The sequence below is a fragment of the Melanostigma gelatinosum genome (genome assembly GCF_949748355.1).
Source record: "Melanostigma gelatinosum genome assembly, chromosome: 3".
In the NCBI taxonomy this organism is placed as follows: Eukaryota; Metazoa; Chordata; class Actinopteri; order Perciformes; family Zoarcidae; genus Melanostigma; species Melanostigma gelatinosum.
This window is the reverse complement of record NC_136636.1, coordinates 7,725,078-7,745,093: the sequence shown is the minus strand read 5'-3', so window position 1 is coordinate 7,745,093 and position 20,016 is coordinate 7,725,078. Positions and strand designations below refer to the sequence as shown.

The window sequence follows — 20,016 nt, the reverse complement described above, 5'->3', positions numbered from 1 at the left end:
TGTGTCCTCTGCATTTAACCCATCCCTAGCTTATTGGGAGCAGTGGGCAGCTGAGAGGCGCCCGGGGAGCAGTTAGGAGTTCGGTGTCTTGCTCAGGGACACTTTGGCACAGGACACAAAGCAGCCAAGGATCGAGCCGCCGGCCTTGCGGTTGCCAGACGACGCTCTCTACCCAGTGAGCCACGGCCGCCCCCAGGGACTGTGAAAGGCAAGGAACCGAATAACAGCTGATGAGAGAGAAGGAGACGTAAATGAGGACAGATGAAGAAAGGCAGAGTTCATCTCTGGCATGTCTCTTTTTGGGGATTGTTTTTTCATCCCACCCTCTGTTTGTTCCTCTCATTACTCACTCTGATGCTTTCCTGCAACCCCAGGTGTTGAACTTAATGAACTTAATTTCTGTCAGATAACTTGTGACTTTTATAATGTGCGTCCCTCTGTCCTAAATGTCTTCCTTCAGAAAGTGGTGATGGTGAAAACATCTTTTGTATTTGCTCATGTTCAGGAGAAAGTCTTGCTTCTCGTATTTGATGAAGTTCCTGTTGAACCAGAATGCTGAGCGGGAAAAACTAAAAGGAGGAGTCACTGAAGTTTAAATCAGTCACTGATTGAAAGTCTGTGATAGGTTTATTGGGTGGAACGTTTTATTTACAACTACTGGTGCAGCATGAGGTCATCCGTAAAGATAAGACAGTTTTCCAGGACGTGAAAGTAATGGACTTGGACTTGTTTTTCTGTCACATGTCTGTACGTTTGGGTGTGTTAGATACTGGAAACCTGGCTGACATGGTAAATCCCAATAGGCGAATACTCTTTGTCACAACCACAAATTCTAGTTTTGAGTGATCTTGGAATTACTAAATTGTAACGCTTGACTGCAAATGCATGTCCAGTTTCCAAAGCCCTCCTTTTGTAGTTAAATCTGTTGTTCTTCGTTTCAGTTGTTGTCCCATGCGCCAAATACGTGTGGTGGTGATGACATGATGAGTAACTCTCTCAGCATTCAACCCTGCCACCTACTCTGCCCCTCATTGTTGGGCGCTTTTTGTAGCTATAAATAGCTCTTTAGGAGTTGAGACAGGCTGTCTAAATTTACTGGCCCATTCTCTCTTACAGTCATACAGTTTTGGTGGGTGGGGGCTGATGACTCAGCACCACGTGGACGTCTGTGTGGAGGTGATGTGGGCAGGGCCAAGATAGAAAAGCTTGGCTGTTGGGATCAACCCTATAACTGAATTCTCCCTGAACCTGTCTGTGCGTAAGAGAGAGAGAGAGCGAGAGAGAGAGAGAGAGAGCGAGAGAGAGAGAGAGAGCGAGAGAGAGAGAAACCAGAACAATTGTGTATCTGAGCATACATGTTGCATTGATTTCCTGTTGCTCATGACATGTTTTGTTTTACTTGAGGGAATAAAAATAGTTGGGGGACATTGACGCTCAATGTGCAACTGCAGAGCGTTGCATCCACCTCTATGGTTTGCATTTAAAAACGGATAAGTTTCCACAATGTCAAGTTCAAGGCAAAGGCTTAAAGAAACAACGCGTAAGCCTAAATCATGATATGGTGGCGAAATGTAAAATATCAGGTTTTCCAATGTTGTTGGTCCAGTGAACTCTGCAGTGTCAGAGCCTGAAATGTAAATAAGAAGCTCAAAGCATTCCAACGCCGATCCTCTTGTGACTTGTTATCCACTGTACGCACTGCCAAATCATACAGTCTCACTTCTGTGTGTTATGGGTGTGTGTGTGTGTGTGTGTGTGTGTGTGTGTGTGTGTGTGTGCTTGGGAATTCACCTGGCTGACGACACACACACGAACTGCTCCGCACATGATTGAGCCGCAGTACAGCGTCAGTCACAGACGGAGAGAGCGGGAGCACGAAGTAACAGCTCGAGTAACGACTTGAACACTTCCTTAAACCACTGGTGAAGACGTGTTGTTTTAAAGACAATCCTCCGGGAGAACTGCGCTTCCAAAAACACTCAAACCCGCGACAAACAAAGACACTTTTGCTGCTCAGCGGAAAGAGGTAAGTCACAGTTTGTTGCGAGAAGAGGTTCAACTTCATTGTAGTTTTTGGGGGAAGGACAAAAAGTACACGGTGTTGTTTGACCGCACTTGGTTACAAAGTACTGCGTGTCAGGAGTTGCCTGTTTCACACTGTGGGCGCGCTTTGGCTCGTGCTTTTTGTCGCGTAAAAGAAGCAAAGCGCGACTGCAAAAACCTCGGTTGGCATCGTCGGTAGAAGTAATGTGACTGTGTGTTGGGAATGAGAGGAGTTGCTGTCGAAGAATGTCTCCCTCTCTCGCCGTGTTTCAGTTGTAAAGTTACGTAAGAGAAAGCCTGTTTCTGTGCTTTGCAGGTCCGGGCTGGTGTGACACACACTCAACGCGTCTCCCCTGCTACTCGGGGAAGCGATGTTATGTATGTGTATAACACTGGGAAACCAGTTAGTTTGCTTCATAAATCCGCCTCGACAAGTGTTGTATTCTATGGCAACAGAGAGGTCGTTTTTTTTAGTGATGTAACGTTAAACTTTGTCGAAATTCAAAATGGGGCTAAACAATGGCATTCATCAAGATCCGAACGCCCACCACAATGAACACACACCAAATAAAAAAATAACATCAATGAAATGTTACCTTTTTGTTGTATAACAGGGGGCAGTCTTTCATTGGAAACACCTTACCTCGATGCCTCTAATGTCCCTTTGTGTGATTCCGATTTGTAAATATTGACAATCCACAGCTTAAGATTTACTGTACGTGAAGTCAAAATGTGGAGACGACCCAAAGTTCTTGAAGTTCAAACACAGATGAAGTGAGTTGACTTGGGTTGGCTTTGCTCAGTGTGGTCTAACTTGAACTGGAGCTGGTTTGCCTAGTTCAGCTGAGCCTGGAAGTCCATGTATGCATGTCAAAAGTACTCGTCCTTGCGCTGAAGTGCAGCAACTCAAACACCCGTACCATCCTCCGTCACCTGTTCTGGGTAAAGTCAGTGATTGAGAAGCAGTTCCGCATGTAAAACACAAAGACAACTATTTGTGTTGGCGTAAATAAGTGCCATGTGTCAGCAGGATGACTAAATAAGTCTCTGTTTGAACACTTGTGGGTGTAAACAACTCAGCCTTCTGAATCCACAGTAGACAACATAACTGGTCAGCTCCCCAGACACTCTAAACGCATTATCCTATTTTGAAATATTCCTTCCATCGCTTGCGAAAAAAAGACTTGTTTGTCACAAACGACAACACATTTCTGCCTTTGTGGCATGCCCTGTATCCTGTTGTTATCTTCTGGAGGCGATGCCGCTTTGTGAGCGCCGGTAACACTATCTGCCTGCGGTTACTGATGTGTCAATATTGGCTTGAGGCTTCATGAGCTGCTCGGAGGACGCGGTTGGGACATCTGCTCAGTGAGGAGTTGCCCTTCCAACGCTGATCCCCCTCGACAGTACAAGACGGGTATAAAAACTCGCCCGACTACTTTAGACAATGTTTAGATTGGTGTTGGGCTTTATTGTGTGTCGGAATAATTCATCATTTATTTCAAGGCAGGACTGCAGAGTCGAGGAAGCTCCGATAGGTACGGCAAATTATAACTCAGAGCTGGGTATTGATCCAGTACTTTTTAAGTACCATTTAAACTGTCTACGTTAAACTGAATATTAAAACGGTCACGTACTGAATGTCAACATTAGTCAATTTTATTTATTTAAATGAAATATTTACACACTTGAATAAAAATGTTTAAACTCAAAGTGGTGTTTGGTTTTAAACTCGAGTATCATTTTGGCAATAGCATAAAAAACAGTACCACCAAAACTGTAAACGGTTTGTTTTAAGCGCCATTTAAACATGAAATGTACAATAATACATGATACTAGTTAAAAGAGCACCTGCTGTTTATGCATAACTGCAGACACTCACAAAACAACACAGCAGTTTGGCATGCATTTGGTAAATCAGCACTGGGAGATGATAGTTAAGCTGCTCGTCCTTGGCCTCTTGTCACTATACCTCTCTCACACACACACACACACACACTCAACATCATGCTGTCCTGCTCTGCTCTCCTTGCTCAGGTGCTATAATGTCTGTCTTAACCAAGGCTTTGTGAACTGTGAGCGAGGCAGAAATGGACACCGCTCTTAATGCATGTGGAGAGGACACAGACACACACACACACACACACACACACACACACACACACACACACACACACACACACACACACACACAGAGAGAGTAGAAGCCAGATTCATTAACCTTGGTTCGTGAAAGAAAGGAAGGCTTTGATTCTTTCAAGCCAGTCCCCACCGAAAATTCACTAAAGGCTGCTTTGTTCAAGGTTATTAGCGTGTGCACGCGCACAAGTACACTTATGTGCTTTCGAGGCGGCGCTAATGCGGTAATAATAATACATGCCGCCGTGGCTCAGCCAAAGACTGGTGGGTTAAAGCAAGTTTTTCTGAGAATTACGTTTGTTTGAGCAAATTCTTCAAAATCGGGAATGAATTCAAAACATCAAGTGATTGTTTGTGCTCAAAAAGTTCTCCTATGTCATGTTATTACCGCCACCAAGATACAAAACAACTGAGTCATTAAAATGGTAAATTTCGGGGATTGGGCAGACTTGACAGATGTACAGTATGTCCTTTCCAGTATACAGAGCAGATCAACAGCGCTTTCACAGTTCAGAACAATCCCTCTCCGTGATCACTGTTTGATTTCCAATGCGGAGGGATTGTTTTTGTTTGAGCTATCATAAAGAGCACTTTCATGATCCAATCGATGTTTATTCACACAGCTACACACAAAACCGGTTATTAGGTGCGAGTGTGGACTGGCTGACTCTGGCCATGCTTGTTCAGGTACATAATAATCGTGCGGAGCATGTTTGTTCAGCTCTAATTTGCCAGACGAGGCCACGCCTGGCCCAGCTCCATCCAGCCAGGCTGTCCTGGGTCTCTTTCACTCGCCCTTCCTCTCTCTCGTCATCGTGTGTTGACAGCGCAGTCTCTTGAAGGAACTGGAAAACGGGGAGGATAAGGAAACCAAAGTGTTTTGTCATTCTTCAACTGAAAGGTGCTTTGAGCACATGGTGCATCTTCTTCCTTCACGTTTCTCCATGTTTCCTGATATTGATCACCGTGTGTGTTACAGACAGTACGGGAATGTGTCAAACACTTCCTGGTTGTGCTTGACAGGACCACCAGTGCAACCTGCCACACACTCTCGGAGCGATTGTGATCGTGACATGTGGTTTTGCAAGTCTGAAATTGTCTGAACCGGTTGATCTGTTACCTGTGTCCTATATTTTTCATGTTCTAGCTTTATTTAACTTCCTGTCAGGACAGTTTCCATCGCTCAATGTCTTCCTCTGTTACTGTAACTGACCTCAATTGAAAGCACATGTGAGGATAATAACGCAGTCAAGTCAAGATATCGCAATGCACTGAGTTGAAGGAGCCTGTTTGTTGCTGGTTTTGATGGTTTCTCAACATTTCTCATCTAATTGAGTTTCATCAACTACTGATTTCACGGCACGCCTTTTGGCTTGTCATAGTAGGAAAAGCCCAGGTGTTAGTAATAACATCAACGATGGCCTTTTTTGTCTCCGTAAGCTGTGACAGTGAGCCAGCATACACAATACCAGAACCCTGAAAGCGAAGCAGCCAAATAATATCCAGCCAGTTTTTTGTTTTTGTTTTTTTATTTAAGACCTGCGCTTTTCCATCTGTGACATGTTCACTGACATCTTCCATGAAAAAAAGGCCTCTAGGTGTTGAGTCAGCAGAATTTAAACCTGGGTATTAAAACTTTAAATCGACCTTTCTTCACTGCGGACAGTTTGGCACATCTCAGTAATAAAAAAGCACAGGTGTAATTCACGACATTGACAATGGCTGCATTCCCTTCAGGTGAGACGGTTTCGCGGTCCAGTTTTTGTGCGACGCTGACTCACTGGAATGACGTACTGCGAGTTCTATTGACACTGTAACTGTGCCATCGTTATTGTTATTTGTAACACCTGTGCGTTTCCTCCTCTGACAAGTCAAAATGTCTGGTGTGAAAATGGTATGTGTCCATGTTTAGATCTAAGTGCCTTTAGTCCTGAATGTCTTCTATAGTTAAAAACAACCCATCACTGCTGCCTTTGGGACTTCTAGATATACAGTCTCAAAGTGCTGTGCCGTCTCCAAGTATTTGTACATTTCTGTTGCCTCTTACTCCAGCGCACTGAGGGTGTTTACCTTCACATCACATAAACAATTTAGGAACAGGCCTGTACTGCAGCCATATTCACGTCTTGCTTGTTTCAGGGGCTTTTCGCCTGTTAGCCTGGCGAAGGAAACACGTCCTCAGTTGGACTGAGGTCGGGTAACTGACTTCACTGTTCAGTCAAGAACATCCCACTGACGGCCCATAAACACTGGTTGCCTTGTCTACATGTTTAAGATTGTTGTCCTGTTGGATTTTCCCTTAAATTGAGGGACTGTAGAGTACAGAATGGGCTCCAGGTTCCACACTGTTTCCCCAATATAGATGCATGCGACGCATACTCTTTTTGATGTAAATAAACCTTCCTTATAATTATGTAGCGAAGGGGTTAAACACACTGTAGAAAGAGACTGAATCTCTTCCAGCTGTTCTGCAGATGGCTCTATGAGGGGATTAAAACTGTATATTAGTCATCTAATAATCTCTTCCTTTTGATTTGAGGGTTTCCCAGTCAACTATGCTGCTAGCAGAATTCAAGGTGCTGCAGGAAGAAAGGGAACTCCATTGTTGTTGCTCTCTGTGTAGCTGTGCCTGTCTGTGTTCATTCCTACAGATTTTAAAAGGTTGACATGCAAATAAATTCCCCAACCTGCTGGACCTGCTTGATCACTTGTTCCAAGAAATGACATTCCCATTAACTCGGCGCATACCAAACCCTTGACTTGTTTGTGCTGCTTCACAGAACATGACTTTGATGATGAGTCTATCTATTGTAGACTGTCACGCATCTCAGCGATGCGTTTCATAAAGCATGCAGTGTGATGGAATATTGGTTTCACGTCATCTCTAAAGGTCACTTTTCTTGTTGTGTAATAATCTACGTATTTTATTATCCACTTGCTAAAAATGTGTGGTTCTGCTGTCCTGTTCATCACATGAATAACTTGAGGTTGTCATTAAATGCTGATTCTAAAATATATTGCACTGAAAGCATATATTTTATAAGTTGTGTCGTTCATATAACCTCCTCAGAGCTGATAAAACGGGTGACGGGGATGTTCTCGTCAAGTCAAAGCGCCATTTAATGACACGTTCCACTTGTGAAGGCAAGTCTGGTTCTCTCATTGAGTCTGAATTCTCCTCATGGCCACTGGCCTGCCTTCCACTGTGTGTGTGGTTTTTTTTTCTTTCCCTCCTTCTGCTCTTTTACTCGACCCACCCCTTCCCCGATTGCATGTGCTCATTTTTTCCACCCTCTCTGGAGAAACAAGGCTCTCTTTTCTTTGTAGCAATGCCGGTCTATGTGTAGGCCTTCGTGTGTGTGTGTGTGTGTGTGGAGAGAGGAAATGGACTCTAAAAATGTATGTCTAAGTGTGTATTTCACATCTGGCAAACTCAATAACTGTGATTAATATTATCTTTGTGAGTGTCTGTCTGTCTGTATGGGTTGTATTATGAGAGCTCGGAATGGTCTCCCGACCCTCCCGACCTCACTCGGAAACAGTTGCTTGTTTAGGAGTTTTTCAATCTGCGACAGAGACGTGTCATTCTCCTGAAAATGCACAGCATCCAAAATGTAATTAGCTAAGAGATGTAGCCAACTTGCATTCTCTATCACAGTAGCCTTATCCCAAAGAATTCTTCAGCTTAATAATGGGGGTTCACTTTTGTCTTGGTCCAGTTTTCCTTTGACTTATGACAGCGCCTTAAAGTTTTCCTTTGTCGTCCTTCTTAAGCCTGGGCAGGGGTTTGTGGTTTTGGAACAATACAGGGTGGTGTGATGGCTCTGTGGTTGCTCTGTCGCATCACAACACAAAGGTCCTGGGTTTGAATGAACTGGCTGAAGGCTTCGTTCTGTGGAGAGTCTTTGAATTAGAAAAAAAAAACACAGTACATTCCTGTCCAGGAGTCTATGTGAGAGAAGGACATGTTTCTGTGCATTACTGTACAGAAATGTCATTTCATAGGGAAGCTAAACACCATTGTGTAGTAAAATGAGAGATCACAGGTGTGCCGTGTTGCAGAAGTGTTAAACCAGGATGATGTTAATGGTGCAAGAGACTGATGCCACGAGAGATCAAGTTAAGGAACTTAAAAGCTCACAAACTGTGCAGTGTGGAGGAATTCTGTGGGATCTTGTTGCTGCTTAAGGATTTTGGATGTGGGCTGAAGTGCCCTCTTGGTCGTTCTAGTCTGATGTAGCGTATATGTGTGGTGTGAAACAGCTTTGACGACAACAACGGTTCAGTAAGTGATTGTGATGGCAGTTCCATTGCAGAAACCATTCATTAATGCTTTGTAGAGAGACTCTGCCACACCACTTGATAATGATTGTGTTAAAATGTATAGACTGGACCAGGTCAGCTGGGCGGGTTAAGAATGACTTTAAGAGGAAGTGGATGAAACGCATGGAAACGAGTGCTGAACAAATCTGTCAGTGGAGCAATTCAGCTTAGATGAAGCAAGCGGGCGGACGGACGCTTTTGCAAGCTGTGGTTTCTGTTTCAGTTCTGGTCACTTTTGAAATGAAGTATAGAACTCTTAAGAATGAATACATTTTACCACAACCAATACATGCAAATACCTTTTGTGTAAGGTGAATACCTTTACAAATGATTTGAAATGATTGAATCAGGTAATTTGTCTTTGTCAGCGTAATAGATCTAATCCTGCATTTTTCAAATTTGACCTGATGTTAGTCTAGATTGATCCAGAACTAAGTAGAGACAGTTAACCACAACATCAATGTAAAGTAAGTAGCAACGAGACTTTACTGCTTATCTTTTACCTTTTTTTTTGTCTTATAGCCTAACATTGAGACTGTCTTGGAAATGTGATCCTTTTTGATTGTCTGTTTCTCTCTGGAAGTCCCAAACTGTGCACACGAGAGCAGGATAAAAGGAAGGAGTTCATTTCTTCTTTCCTCATTAATGGCAGGTACGGTAGTTTCCAAAGTTGTGTCTTAAGTTGAAACTTCCTCTGTGGTTCCCATGTGAAGACACCATTGGCCACAGACTCTCTTCCTTCTTGTTTTAAGTGCAGAACTTAAGCAATCCAAGTACTTGCGTGTCAAGTCATTTTAAGTACATTTTACTTTATATTGCCCAATGTCAGAAATTTGCCTCAAGGGGCTGTACAATCTGTGCATACGACACTCTCGCTCTCCTCTGACCATATTGTGTGTGCGACGTCCAAACTGTGGCTCTTTTTTCTTGAAGGCTTAGGTGAGTAGTCACCATGGCACCCTTCCTGCGCATCGCCTTCAATGCCTATGACGTGGGCGTTCTGCCTCCTCTGTCTGAAACTCCCATCTGCGCCATCAAGATGAAGGAGTCTGTCAACACAGGTATGTACAGATGCACACACACACACACGCAGTCATACTTTTACCTAGATAGGGGAGCTCCACAGCGAGCAGGGAGACCTGACGTCCCACGTTCAATTGCTTTAACAGCCACCATCTGCTGAGCTCACAAATCCACACGCAAACTCTGCACCTCCAGCCACTTTGTGCAGTAATTGCGCCGCTGCTGTGACTTTACTGAGAGAGTAAAAGACAAATGTTTTATTCCTACTGATCTATTTCACAGAGCGAGGAAAGACCTTGGTCCAGAGGAAGCCCACCATGTACCCAGCCTGGAATTCCACCTTCGATGCTCACATCTATGAGGGGCGAGTCTTGGAAGTGGTCCTCATGCAGAGTGCCGAGGAACCGTTGGCCAAGGCCACGGTTGGAGTGTCTGTACTGGCAGAACGCTGTAAGAAGTCCAAGACCAGCAACCGTGCTGAGTTCTGGTTGGACCTGCAACCTTCAGGGAGGGTCCAGATGGTTGTGCAGCACTTCCTTGAGGACACTGATGCAGGTAAAACGGCTGCATCTAAAAGCCTCTGGAAACCTGGTTTGAACTCTTTTGTATTATTCTAACATTAGATATGTATGACTGAATACGTCTGTTAATGTTCATAAAAAAACATTCTTTGATATTTAATTGTTTAGAGTATTTCAATCAAAACTCTAACCTGCTTAATCAGGACCATGTGGGTGTGGTTTGATCAGATTAAAGCAACAGTGGCCCAGCAATTTCAGAGAGAAACTCCACAAGTGTCATCACACTTAGATTCAAATATTGCTAAATCCTGTTTGGAAATATGTGACATCACAGCATCACCTTTTTCTCGATGAGCCCAACCCAGTTGAAACAGCACAGACATACATCTCCCATGTGAAATAATTCAAATTTAGCCAATTCAGCGTGTTGTTTTAGGACCCTACCACTTGAAGAAATTTTGAATTTGCCAATACTATTACTCTGCATTAAAAAGTGCGTTCCCTGACCGGGAATCGAACCCGGGCCGCGGCGGTGAGAGCGCCGAATCCTAACCACTAGACCACCAGGGAGTGCTGAGACAGGCAGGAAATATAGTGGGGTAACCGTAGCTCTTAGATCCCCTTCCCCCTCTCCTTTTCGCTCCCTCCTCTTCCAACCACACTCATGTAGATCCACAGAAAATCACTCTCCTTCAGTGTCTATATGTGCCCTCTATTCGCAGAGATGATTCCCTGTCTAGTGTTCATTTCATTGCACTTTACACAATCAACCACACCTAAACATGTTGGTGATTGTGGACCTCTCTGGAGAGTGTGTAGTCGTCATGCTCCGGGCCAACTGCCTGCCTCAAACTGCCACGTGTTAATCCGCATGCTGGACATGTGTCAAGTTAAGCTTGTCAGCTGACTACAGGTGTGGCCATGTAGCCAATGCACTATCACAGTCCATCTAGGTCATATACTGTAGGCAGTACTTTGTAAATGAAGCAAACATACTGAACACAGCAATGAATATATACTATGTATATGGCACAGCACATATAACAAGAAGGGTTAATTCCTGTTTCTCTTGATGCAGTGTGCAAATGTCTTGACAATGACTACTCTGCAGCATATCGTATATCAGGCCTATATTAGTATTTTATTACAGATTAAATATATTTGTCTTGTTCTTTATTTTATGCTTTTTTTATTATGTGTTTCAATGCAGAGTTTTAGATCTCGGCGGTCTATCCTTTCAGGAATGAGGCGGGGGAATTATTGAGATTCTTTAGTATGATAAGGCCACTTTAAGCCATTGAACAGCACCTCAAATGATCTCTCACTGGCAGCTTGAGTTCAAAACCATATAACCATCATTATCTGCTTTCAAAAACCTCTTTTAGTTTCACTTCAGCTGTAGGAAGCAGAAGTTAAGCAGAGCAGTACTGGCCAGCAGTGTGGCAACTGCTAACTCACCACCCCAGACAGGGAACCTAGTCTATGGCCGTCACTGCTGTCTGCCAACATGGGAGTGGGATCGAGTGAGATTTACAAAGGGGGAATTTCTGCGTGGGAGTAGCACAGTCGGGGGTTCACCGTTCAGGGTTGGAGAGGGTCATGAGAGGGGTGTGTGTCTGCTGTCATGAGGGTTAGGCTCCATACTCCCATCAGCTCCCTCCTACACACTCCACAGGTTTCCTGAAAAGCAGCCCGGAGTATTTTTAGGCATGTGTCAGCGCTGTCTACCTTCTTTCTCTTGCCCTCACTCTCACCGTCTTGGCTCAGCTCACTGACGCGCTTTCCAAACATAAACATCTGTCGGTAGAGTGGCAGAGAGGAAATTAGTTTATCTCGTTCTCCTCATCACTCTTCCCACTTTTCCTTGTCGATCTATTGTCTCTTTAAGGCTACTCCTTTTATGAAGTGTCCCCTCTATCTCTTCTCTCCCTCACCCCCGTCCACCCATTTACCCTCCCGATCTCTCTCTGAGTTGTCCGCCTTCTTTGTTTACCTTTCTCACGCCTCTTTGGCTGTGGTCTTTGGGTGACTTTTGACCCCACCCCGCGTCAGTCGAAGCCGCTGATACAAGATGGTATTTTTCTGTGTTTACCCCGCATTTAGCAGCAGTATCGGAGGCTCCCTTCTATAGCTAGTAGGGCTTTTTGACTAAATAGCCCTTGGCTATTAGAGCTGATGACTAATATGTGAACGTCAATAAAGCTCATCAGCTAGATTGTAAAAGATTTGGGTGGTTAAATAATTCCAACTCGCTCTATCGTTTTTCTTTTTCTTTGGAAATCAATAAAAGTGTACTTGTATAACACTGCACTTTAAAGCTGTTTTGAAAAACACAGAGGTATAAATACAGTAGTTTGATTTGTTAATCAACCTCTCCCCTCAGCGTCGTGTCAGCCGTCAATGAAGGGTTCTTGCGAGGATGGACTCACGACCCTCACCAAGAGGAGAGGAGCGGTCAAGCAGGCCAAAGTTCACATCATCAAGAACCACGAGTTTACCGCCACCTTCTTCGGCCAACCCACCTTCTGCTCTGTCTGCAGAGAGTTTGTCTGGTGAGATGCCATGTTACATCTGTCACTATTATGTCATCAAATGCGCAGCTTCTTTTTTTTTTTTTTTTTTTTTAAATAACTGCTGCATTCCAGGGAGAGAATATGGTGGTAATTTCCAATGCTCCTCTTCCTGGGCACGACTTATCCAAAAGCAGACAATTTAGTTTTTCTCCAATAATATTACACACTATTGCACAATATTACACTGGCACAGCTTTGATAACTCCAGACCATTTAAGCTGTCACCTACTGTATGTTCCCTGGGTACCACATGAGACCAATAACATCCTTTGTCCAATAAGAAAAGTCCAGCCCCCCCCACGGGTGCTTCTCAAAAGACCAATTAGTAGCGGTTCTAGTTTCGTTAATGGAGCAGTGTGGGGGTTTTGTGATGGGAGAAACGGCAGCAGGACTGCTGTTGTGAGAATGAGTCAATGTCTTGGGAAGTCCCACAAAGCTGTCATGTTGCCTTCCAACTATGTCAGCACCACTAACTAAGCTCTTACTACTACTATATCCCACTTAGAGGCAGGCAGAAAGAAATCTGATGTTTTCTTCAGTTCTGATCATTTTTAGATATGGAAGTTTCAATCTCATGATTTAACATGTGAAAGATATCTTCCAGTCATGGTGTTAACAAATATAACCCACGAGTCATTGCTGTGCCTACTATTGAAAAACCATTCTGGATATATTGCTTTAATATCAGCAGCCATGTTTTTCTGAGTAATGGCCGACGAAAATCCTTTTTCTGCTTCATCTTACCCTTTACATTCCTTTCCTCCCCACACAGGGGGCTCAACAAGCAAGGCTACAAGTGCAGACGTGAGTGTTTTCACTAAACGCTATCTGCGTTTTTATCACATTTTACCCTTTTGTAGTCTTCACAGTTAACAAAATATGTATTCATTTGGTTCACCCAGAATGCAATGCGGCAATCCACAAGAGATGCATCGATATAATCATCGGCAAGTGCACTGGGACAGCAGCCAACAGTCGGGACACTGTGGTGAGCAAAGTCAATGTTCTGTGCAAAACCTCACCTCAGATCTGACACCCTTTGAATTTAGAGCATGTATGCGCTGTTATTAAGCAGCCCATTAATCATTCAGGTAGTCAATGTGTTTTTTCCTGACTCAAAAACAATGCAAACTGTTTTTCATGAGTCAACTTAAATCAGATTCAAACAAATTGTACAAACAACATCAACATATAGATTCAATAAGAATTGGCTGTGGAATTTCATTCATCTCAAAAGCAACTAAAACTGGCAAAGCGTAGTCCCACATGTGTCTGTTTTATTATCCGATAGCAGCTTCCTGTGTGTTTAATGGATCTCTGCGTGCTTGTAGTTCCAGAAAGAGCGCTTCAAGATTGATATGCCGCATCGCTTCAAGCAACATAACTATAAGAGCCCCACTTTCTGTGACCACTGTGGCAGTCTGCTCTGGGGTCTCTACAAACAGGGCCTTAAATGTGAAGGTAACGTGTTTTTATACCCTGTCTTCAGATGATATGTCTGCATTTCTCCTGCCTCCGTCCATGCCCATGACTCTTTTTTCTCTTTCATTGTATCCGACCAGAGTGCGGCATGAACGTACACGGTAACTGTCAGAAAAAAGTGGCCAATCTGTGTGGAATCAACCAGAAACTACTGGCAGAGGTTCTGTCTCAAATCAGCCAGGTTTGTACGCTAACAAACTGTTTATTTCAGTGTATGTGGACTTTCTGTTCATTTTATGCCAGTCAGCAATTTAAAAAAAAGTGTAAGTTACTAATTGTTAATGTGCAATGTCAAGAATATTCTAGCAAACTTTTTTTCATCCCTAGAAATCAATCAAGAAGTCTGATGACTCCAATTCAGAAGATATTGGGATCTATCAAGACATCAATAGTGCAACAGTAGACCCTAGTGGTAAGATGGGTTCATTGTAGCACACACTGTAACACAAAGTTGTTTGGTTTAAATCAAGTTTTGTCATTAAAGGTAAAATAGGAATAGTAATGTCTGTGATTGTCTTTTTAACTTTGTTCACATCCTCAAATCCTTTATCCTTTGTTTGAGTTTGACTGCATATTTGCATTCAGGTTTGCATGCGTATTTACTCTGTGTGCATTTATAGCAGACGGCATGGAACGTGATGGCTTGAGCCCAGGCACACCTGCCGTTGCCCGGGTACGCCTCAACATGAGCCACCTGGTATTCCACAAGGTGCTGGGAAAAGGCAGCTTTGGCAAGGTAGGCCCCATGGTCCCCATCTTTAGATCCTTTCCTGGAGTTAACATGAAATGATTGTGTCGACATAAAGAATGGAAAACACTTCAAACTTCAAACGTTGTACAGACATGTTATGTCAATGGTGTTACACATATATGGCGGAAAAAAATATTCTTCCGGGAATTGTCTCCATGTGAATGTATATGTAATATGACCATGAATATGACAGCGATGGTCCATATCTTCATGAAAGAAGAGTAAAATGATGAAAGCTGAATTATAATTCAAGCGAGCTCTCAAGGACACACACTTTCAAGACGAGATTCTTATCACGTCATCATGTCTTAAAAATCATCATCCTTCCTTAAACCATATTTGATATCATTTTTTATTTGTGTTAAATTTATAATTAATTACATAGTACTCTATGAAACTGGTGTCATCAAACTGATGAAGTACTCACTCTAAGTGGCTTTTGACACCCCAGGTGCTGCTGGCAGAGCTGAAGGGGCAGGGCCAGTACTTTGCTGTGAAGGTCCTGAAGAAGGATGTCGTTCTCATGGATGACGACGTGGAGTGCACCATGGTGGAGCAGAGAGTCCTGGCGCTCGCCTGGGAGAACCCCTTCCTCACACACCTCTACTCCGCATTCCAGTCGAAAGTAAGCACACAGATGCTGAACGTCGACTGGTAAAACTTATAAAAGCGTGTTTTCTGATGGGGAATCAACCCAGGCAGCAGCGACAACAGTCACAACTCCCAATTGTTGTTAAAGACCCCCAGCCCCCCTTGTCTGAATCCATTATCTCTCTCGCTCTCGCTCTCTCTCACACCCTCTTCATGTCTCATTTGTTGACAATAATGTGTTGTTTGCACAGGAACACCTCTTCTTTGTAATGGAGTACCTGAATGGAGGCGACTTGATGTTCCACATCCAAGACAAAGGCCGTTTCGATCTCAACAGAGCCACGTGAGTACACAAGGACACCACTCAAAACTATGAGCAATACAGAAACTGCCCTTTTCCACATTGGAGGATCTGTAACGAGCTCTTGAGCGCAGTGAAGCTGTGATTTAATGGTTGTTTTGCACATTTCAACATTCAGATTCTACGGCGCTGAGATAATAGTGGGACTGCAGTTCCTCCACTCAAAAGGAATCATCTACAGGTAAGATCCCACAGCCATTCTGCACAGATGTCTGCAGTCTCTATATTCAACTTGTTACTGCAACCGAGGAGGCGGGAACATTATCTCTCTTTCTGATTTTTGACTGCAGTACTCCAAACAGAATATACTGTACTGGAAATGGTTGTACATTGTATATATGTATATATATATCTATATCTCTAGCTCTTCCTGTGTCTTTCCTCAGAGATCTGAAGCTGGACAATGTGATGCTGGACAAGGACGGACACATCAAGATAGCAGACTTTGGCATGTGCAAAGAGAATGTGTTTGGAGACGTCAGAGCCACCACATTTTGTGGGACACCAGACTACATCGCACCAGAGGTTAGATTCAGCGCCGGACTTACGTTACATTTCATACCACTACTTATAAAAAAAGATGTTTATTCTGAAATATGTTGAGAATATATATATGTCTTGTCACTCATGTCTAAAGTGTTTTTGTGAAACCGTCTCTCCTCTCAGATCCTGCTAGGACAGAAGTACACCTTCTCGGTAGACTGGTGGTCTTTCGGCGTGCTGGTGTACGAGATGCTGATCGGTCAGTCGCCGTTCCAAGGCGACGATGAGGACGAGCTGTTTGAGTCCATCAGGTCGGACACCCCTCACTACCCTCGGTGGATCCCCAAGGAGGCCAAGAACCTCATTGAACTGGTACCTGACAGGATACATTTGTTATTATTAAGCACACTTTGTTCCACATAGGCGGACACGGTGTTTACATCATTCACAATAATTGATTTCAATGCGGACACTCCTCCTCATCAGTCCGTCTTCTTTCTCTCCATCATCATTCCAGTTGTTTGAGCGAGATCCCAGTCGCAGGTTGGGTGTGGTGGGCAACGTTCGTGCTCATCCGTTCTTCAAAACCATCAACTGGCCGGCACTGGAGAAGAAAGAAATGGACCCTCCTTTTAAGCCCAAAGTGGTACGAGTCTTTTTTTTTTTTAAATATGAATGTATGAATCCAGGATACCAATTACTTCAGTGTGCTTTGTTACATTAGCTTAACTGAAATCCCTGACCTGCCACCCACAGAAATCTCCCAGTGACTGCAGCAACTTTGACCGAGAGTTCCTGAGCGAGAAGCCGCGGCTCTCCCACGCAGACAAGAACCTCATAGATTCCATGGACCAGGCAGCGTTCGCTGGCTTTTCCTTCATCAACCCCAAAATGGAAAAAATGATTAGCAAATGAAAAAAAAAACGAAATGGCTCCTTTGGGAACACGGTCTTAGCCCTGAACTTGGAAATGGGCTCGAAGTTCAACTGGATGGATAACAAGAACATGACAATATTTGGGCTTGACTAGGACTTCTTTAGTTCGTCCATCAGAGGACGAGAGATAAAGTGAAACCAGGATGTATGCTGGCATCGAAAGCAAAAATCTTGTCTCGGCTGTCAAACTGTATAGGTGTATAAAAGAATATAAAGCTCCAGGAAATTAAAAGGGAGATTATTATAATCAATGCTGGGGAGGGATAGTCAATGATGCATTCTGTCTTTTCTTACTTTTCTGTCAATTTTCCTCGTGATGACACCTTGAATCTAAACAAATCATCGAATGTACTGTATTTAGATTCACAGGATTTAAATCCCTCTGAATTGAAGGAACGTTATTGCAGAACCGAATAAGTTCCTCCATCACTTACTGCACTATCTTGAGAAATTGGAGGTGCTCTAAGCACATCCCAGAGTCTCGCATCACCTGAAAAGCGTTAATCTGTTTTAAATTTTGTCAAGTATTTTAAAGTGCCCTTAGTGTCAAAAACCTTTCGATGAACATCAAACTGAAGCGTCGTGCAAACAATCGCTCTTTTTGATTTTCTGCGTTGTCACCACTTATTGGACAGCCGTGGTATGGTACTTAACCTGTATATGTGTTGAAGGATGTGTTATTTTGTGTTGGCGGTATGGGCATTCCACTGTAAGCATTGGGTCTTTGAAATGTGTTATCTTACTTTAATGTAGGGCTTTTAACATGAAAATAATAATGCTGTATATGGAAAATTAATATGTGCATTCTAATGAACTGCATGTGAGTTGTGGGTGTCTTTTTTTTTACTCATCTTTTCCATCTGATTAGAAATAAATACATTGTAAACTCTTGATTAAATCCCTGTCACTTGATTACATTTTGTTTTTCATTTACCTTGTGTTGGAGACTGATGTATATCACACGGCTTCATGTGTAGACGCTCTTTCAAAACAAAAATCCTTTTGTAAAGACCAGCATACCATAGAAATCCCAGTACTAATCACTGCATTCCTGCTGTTATGGCGTGGTCCTCTGGTCGCTGCTGGTTTCCAGCCATTGTTTGCTCGATTTTGAGGAACCGACATTGGACACAGTCTGTAGTGCCTCACCTCAGAAACCGTGAATTGCTTTGGAAGGGCACCAAAACATTTCCAAGGACCACAGGGATTTTGTCAGCACCTAAGAGAGGGAGAGAAAGACCTGCATGGCTTTACTGACATCTAGTGGTCAGGTGACATAACTGCACCTCGTGTGGACGAAAGGCGAGGAGACATTCCTGCAGTGCGCACGGCTTACGACCTGTCCTCGTCCTCTGTCCTCGTCCTCTGTCCCCAGCAGTAATCCCCTGCCGACTGCAGGATGTGGACAGTGAACAAATAACTAACACGAGGCGAATAACGGCGACCTCCACTGAGCAATAAACCAAGTCAAGTAGTTGAGACATGTGCCTTTATGCAAACAGCATCATAGACCAATGCAGCATTGAAGTTCTAGACCCTTAAAAAAATGTAATGACCCCACACATTTAAAAACCGAAATAATAAAAACAAATACGTGGGGTTTTTTTCTTTGTTTATTTACTGATCCTAATTTCCTTAAAACAGTCGCCTGCCGTCTTTTGTTTGGAAGCTTATATATTGAGAGCGCCTCTGCAGTTAAATAAAACGACTGAATGAATTCAGGAGTAAATGCCTGCCCCCTTTTGATGTATTCATGGCTCTCCGATTGTTTCGACTGTTCACGATCCGATAGGTTTTCTGTTGCCCATTTTTATTGAAGGCGACTGTTTTCCCCTCAACGCGTGAATTTTTTTTTTCTTTTGTTGTAACCATCCGAAGGGTTGGTCTATTGTGGAGGATTATAGCATGTATATGGTCCAAGTGAGCGGCAAAACATGTGTCTGGCTCATAGAAGCGCTTTACAAAACGAGAAATACGCGTATTTAATACATAAATTAGATGTAGAATACGAAATGAATGGACTTTGAGCATTGCACTCACAGTGTGAAGGCATATTTCCAGCAGTTTCTCCCGCCCTCCTCCAAAAACCCGACTTGACAGCCTTGTGCAGCAGAAGTACCGAAACAGCGATGACATACAGAACTGAATTCAGTCATCATGACAGGGCGTTATTGTGCTTGATTTAAAAAGCAATTGCCCATTCAGCCTTTTATTGGGAATTGTAGGGCTATTTTATGTGCTGAAAAATATCACAGTGAATGAAAATTAAGCAACTCGAGGTCACCTTCAACAACACAATCTACAGGCTACTTTATTCAAGAACAAATTGCTCTTTCGTGGCAAAAAGCACTCCTATCGAAAGTGGGTCGATTATATGTGCAATTAATTCCAGCTCAACCATTAACTAAGTGTTGATTCCGCTGGGGATAAAATACAGTAAACATGTTGACCCTCGTGTCTTTGTCAGAAATAAAGCAAACGAAAATCATTCTGCTTCATTCTGTTTTATTTTGTGAGGTTTTCTAGATTTTTGGTCTTGCTTCTTGACTGAGTGGTATTTTATTGTGTGTGTGTGTGTGTGTGTGTGTGTGTGTGTGTGTGTGTGTGTGTGTGTGTGTGTGTGTGTGTGTGTGTGTGTGTGTGAGTGTGTGTGTGTGAGTGAGTGTGTGAAGATGGAAGTCGTTGTGATGTAGCCGGGCTCAGAGGCATAGAGGCGGCAGAACATGCGCAGTGGCCATTTGTGCCATATTGGGAACGAGGTCGTGAACGAGAACTGCGTCAAGGTAGCGGC

General features: G+C 43.4%; 1 protein-coding gene across 3 annotated transcripts; it reads left to right on the top strand.

Moving 5' to 3' along the window:
* The first annotated feature begins 1,868 nt into the window (after window positions 1–1,868).
* Window positions 1,869–18,131, top strand: prkcdb (protein kinase C, delta b). Of its 3 annotated transcripts, XM_079296028.1 has the most exons (18): window positions 8,934–8,972; window positions 9,089–9,157; window positions 9,439–9,566; window positions 9,811–10,083; window positions 12,433–12,601; window positions 13,395–13,426; window positions 13,525–13,610; window positions 13,954–14,083; window positions 14,185–14,285; window positions 14,432–14,516; window positions 14,725–14,840; window positions 15,307–15,480; window positions 15,698–15,789; window positions 15,926–15,988; window positions 16,194–16,332; window positions 16,474–16,662; window positions 16,808–16,936; window positions 17,047–18,131. In XM_079296028.1, the coding sequence occupies exons 3-18, from the start codon at window positions 9,458–9,460 to the stop codon at window positions 17,203–17,205; spliced, it is 2,046 nt and encodes a 681-aa protein (XP_079152154.1). In that variant the 5' UTR covers window positions 8,934–8,972; window positions 9,089–9,157; window positions 9,439–9,457; the 3' UTR covers window positions 17,206–18,131. The 3 variants fall into 3 exon arrangements, with proteins under 3 accessions (XP_079152153.1, XP_079152155.1, XP_079152154.1); XM_079296027.1 differs by lacking the exons at window positions 8,934–8,972; window positions 9,089–9,157 and adding an exon at window positions 1,869–2,026; XM_079296029.1 differs by lacking the exons at window positions 8,934–8,972; window positions 9,089–9,157; window positions 9,439–9,566; window positions 9,811–10,083 and adding an exon at window positions 1,869–2,026.
* The last annotated feature ends 1,885 nt before the right edge of the window (window positions 18,132–20,016 follow it).